The following is a 3,370-nucleotide window of genomic DNA, read 5'->3' as shown; positions in this document are numbered from 1 at the left end:
CACACAGACACACACACACACACACACACACGCACACACACACACACACACACACACACACACACACACACACACACACACACACACACTGCCTAAGATGTCTGGTTCTGTGAGCTACAGATCTCTAGTTTGAAATGAGCTAATGCTGTGTAGTGTGGCGGTCTAGCAGGTCGTTAAGGAAAAAACATGAATAATTTACTGTCCCTGTTCAATATGCAGCTGCTCTATGTCTCTACTGTTCAATATGCAGCTGCTCTATGTCTCTACTGTTCAATATGCAGCTGCTCTATGTCTCTACTGTTCAATATGCAGCTGCTCTATGTCTCCACTGTCCCTGTTCAATATGCAGCTGCTCTATGTCTCTACTGTCCCTGTTCAATATGAGGCTGTTCTATGTCTCTACTGTCCCTGTTCAATAAGCAGCTGCTCTATGTGTCTACTGTTCAATATGAGGCTGCTCTATGTCTCTACTGTCCCTGTTCAATATGAGGCTGTTCTATGTCTCTACTGTCCCTGTTCAATAAGCAGCTGCTCTATGTCTCTACTGTCCCTGTTCAATATGCAGCTGCTCTATGTCTCTACTGTTGAATATGCAGCTGCTCTATGTCTCTACTGTTCAATATGCAGCTGCTCTATGTCTCCACTGTCCCTGTTCAATATACAGCTGCTCTATGTCTCTACTGTTCAATATGCAGCTGCTCTATGTCTCTACTGTCCCTGTTCAATATGCAGCTGCTCTATGTCTCTACTGTTCCTGTTCAATATACAGCTGCTCTATGTCTCTACTGTTCAATATGCAGCTGCTCTATGTCTCTACTGTTCAATATACAGCTGCTCTATGTCTCTACTGTCCCTGTTCAATATGCAGCTGCTCTATGTCTCTACTGTCTCTTTAAGCCTTATTTCTGTCGGAAGGTAAAACGTTTAGTTTTTCACCGTGTGCGTCTGAAATGGTTCCCTTTTCCCTATATGAGTTCACTACTTTGAGACGGGGGCCCATAGGTCTCTGGTTAGATGTAGTACACTACAGGGATAGGGTGCTATTTGGGATACACCCTGTGTTTTTCACTGCTGATTTCTCTGCCACCGTATTACTGTCCAGTGTCTTGGGATGTTTCAATGTTTGAATAAAAATGTGTAACAATAGGAACCGTCTCCTCTCTGTCTGTTAGGTGAAATCAGTGAAGACTGGATCAGTGTTCTGGACCATAGGCTGCTGCCTCTCATACTTCTACATGGTGAGTGGACACACACACACACACACACACACACACACACACACACACACACACACACACACACACACACACACACACACACACACACACACACACACACACACACACACACACACACACACACACACACACACACACACACACACACACACACACACACACACACACACACACACACACACACACACACACACACACACACACACACACACGCTATCTGAAGGTTGTCTTCAGTGAACACAAAGCCAGTAAATGTTGTTGTGTACTTCCCATTGCACTCCACAATGCTGAGTCTGTAAGTCATTATAACCACAGCAACAGGTGTCCTTGTCCTTCCATTCAGTTACCTTCAGCAGCTGTCATCTCATGAATGAAATATGTAAAGTAAATACAGGAACAAACATCCATCGTCATTCCTTAGTCCCTCGGGGAAAGCACAGTGATACACTCTGAGACACTTTTATATTCTGAGGTATCTGTAATCACTCTCCATTAAATCCTGAGGGAACTGTAATCACTCTCCATTAAATCCTGAGGGAACTGTAATCACTCTCCTTTAAATCCTGAGGGAACTGTAATCACTCCTTTAAATCCTGAGGTAACTGTAATCACTCCTTTAAATCCTGAGGGAACTGTAATCACTCCCCTTTAAATCCTGAGGGAACTGTAATCACTCCCCTTTAAATCCTGAGGGAACTGTAATCACTCCTTTAAATCCTGAGGTAACTGTAATCACTCCTTTAAATCCTGAGGGAATTGTAATCACTCTCTTTTACATCCTGAGGGAACTGTAATCACTCCTTTAAATCCTGAGGGAACTGTAATCACTCTCCTTTAAATCCTGAGGGAACTGTAATCACTCTCCTTTAAATCCTGAGGGAACTGTAATCACTCTCCTTTAAATCCTGAGGGAACTGTAATCACTCTCCTTTTAATCCTGAGGGAACTGTAATCACTCTCCTTTAAATCCTGAGGGAACTGTAATCACTCTTTTAAATCCTGAGGTAACTGTAATCACTCCTTTAAATCCTGAGGGAACTGTAATCACTCTCCTTTAAATCCTGAGGGAACTGTAATCACTCTCCTTTAAACCCGGAGGGAACTGTAATCACTCCTTTAAATCCTGAGGGAACTGTAATCACTCTCCTTTAAATCCTGAGGGAACTGTAATCACTCTCCTTTACATCCTGAGGGAACTGTAATCACTCCTTTAAATCCTGAGGGAACTGTAATCACTCTCCTTTAAATCCTGAGGTAACTGTAATCACTCTCCTTTACATCCTGAGGGAACTGTAATCACTCCTTTAAATCCTGATGGAACTGTAATCACTCTTTTAAAACCTGAGGGAACTGTAATCACTCCTTTAAATCCTGAGGGAACTGTAATCACTCTCCTTTAAATCCTGAGGTAACTGTAATCACTCTCCTTTACATCCTGAGGGAACTGTAATCACTCTCCTTTTAATCCTGATGGAACTGTAATCACTCTTTTAAAACCTGAGGGAACTGTAATCACTCTTTTAAATCCTGAGGTAACTGTAATCACTCTCCTTTACATCCTGAGGGAACTGTAATCACTCCTTTACATCCTGAGGGAACTGTAATCACTCCTTTAAATCCTGAGGGAACTGTAATCACTCTCCTTTACATCCTGAGGGAACTGTAATCACTCTCCTTTACATCCTGAGGGAACTGTAATCACTCTCCTTTAAATCCTGAGGGAACTGTAATCACTCCTTTAAATCCTGAGGTAACTGTAATCACTCTCCTTTAAATCCTGAGGGAACTGTAATCACTCCTTTACATCCTGAGGGAACTGTAATCACTCTTTTAAATCCTGAGGGAACTGTAATCACTCTCCTTTTAATCCTGAGGGAACAGTGTTGACTCAGCCTTGCTTAAAGCCATCGTCAAGTGGGCACACTGGGCGGTCACGTGTGTTTTTGAGCAGATGGTCACTAGTTCAAGCTGTGGTACGTACAGGGACAGTGAGCTGTGGTACGTACAGGGACAGTGAGCTGTGGTACGTACAGGGACAGCGAGCTGTGGTACGTACAGGGACAGCGAGCTGTGGTACGTACAGGGACAGCGAGCTGTGGTACGTACAGGGACAGCGAGCTGTGGTACGTACA

The 3,370-nt window shown here is 43.5% G+C and overlaps 1 protein-coding gene across 1 annotated transcript in view; it reads left to right on the top strand.

The window, feature by feature from the left end:
- Positions 1-1,154: 1,154 nt before the first annotated feature.
- The window catches only part of LOC129850486 (dolichyl-diphosphooligosaccharide--protein glycosyltransferase subunit STT3B-like), a gene marked incomplete at its 3' end in the record, with an annotated part of 11,999 nt that continues 9,783 nt past the window's right edge, over positions 1,155-3,370 (top strand). Inside the window, exon 1 of the mRNA XM_055916874.1 lies at positions 1,155-1,238. Within this exon, the coding sequence (XP_055772849.1) occupies positions 1,236-1,238 (3 nt within the window). The remainder of the gene's footprint in view (positions 1,239-3,370) is intronic.

This window comes from Salvelinus fontinalis, unplaced genomic scaffold, assembly GCF_029448725.1.
Source record: "Salvelinus fontinalis isolate EN_2023a unplaced genomic scaffold, ASM2944872v1 scaffold_2069, whole genome shotgun sequence".
Taxonomy (NCBI): domain Eukaryota; kingdom Metazoa; phylum Chordata; class Actinopteri; order Salmoniformes; family Salmonidae; genus Salvelinus; species Salvelinus fontinalis.
Note: the sequence above shows the minus strand (reverse complement) of the source record. Positions and strands in the feature narration are given on the sequence as shown.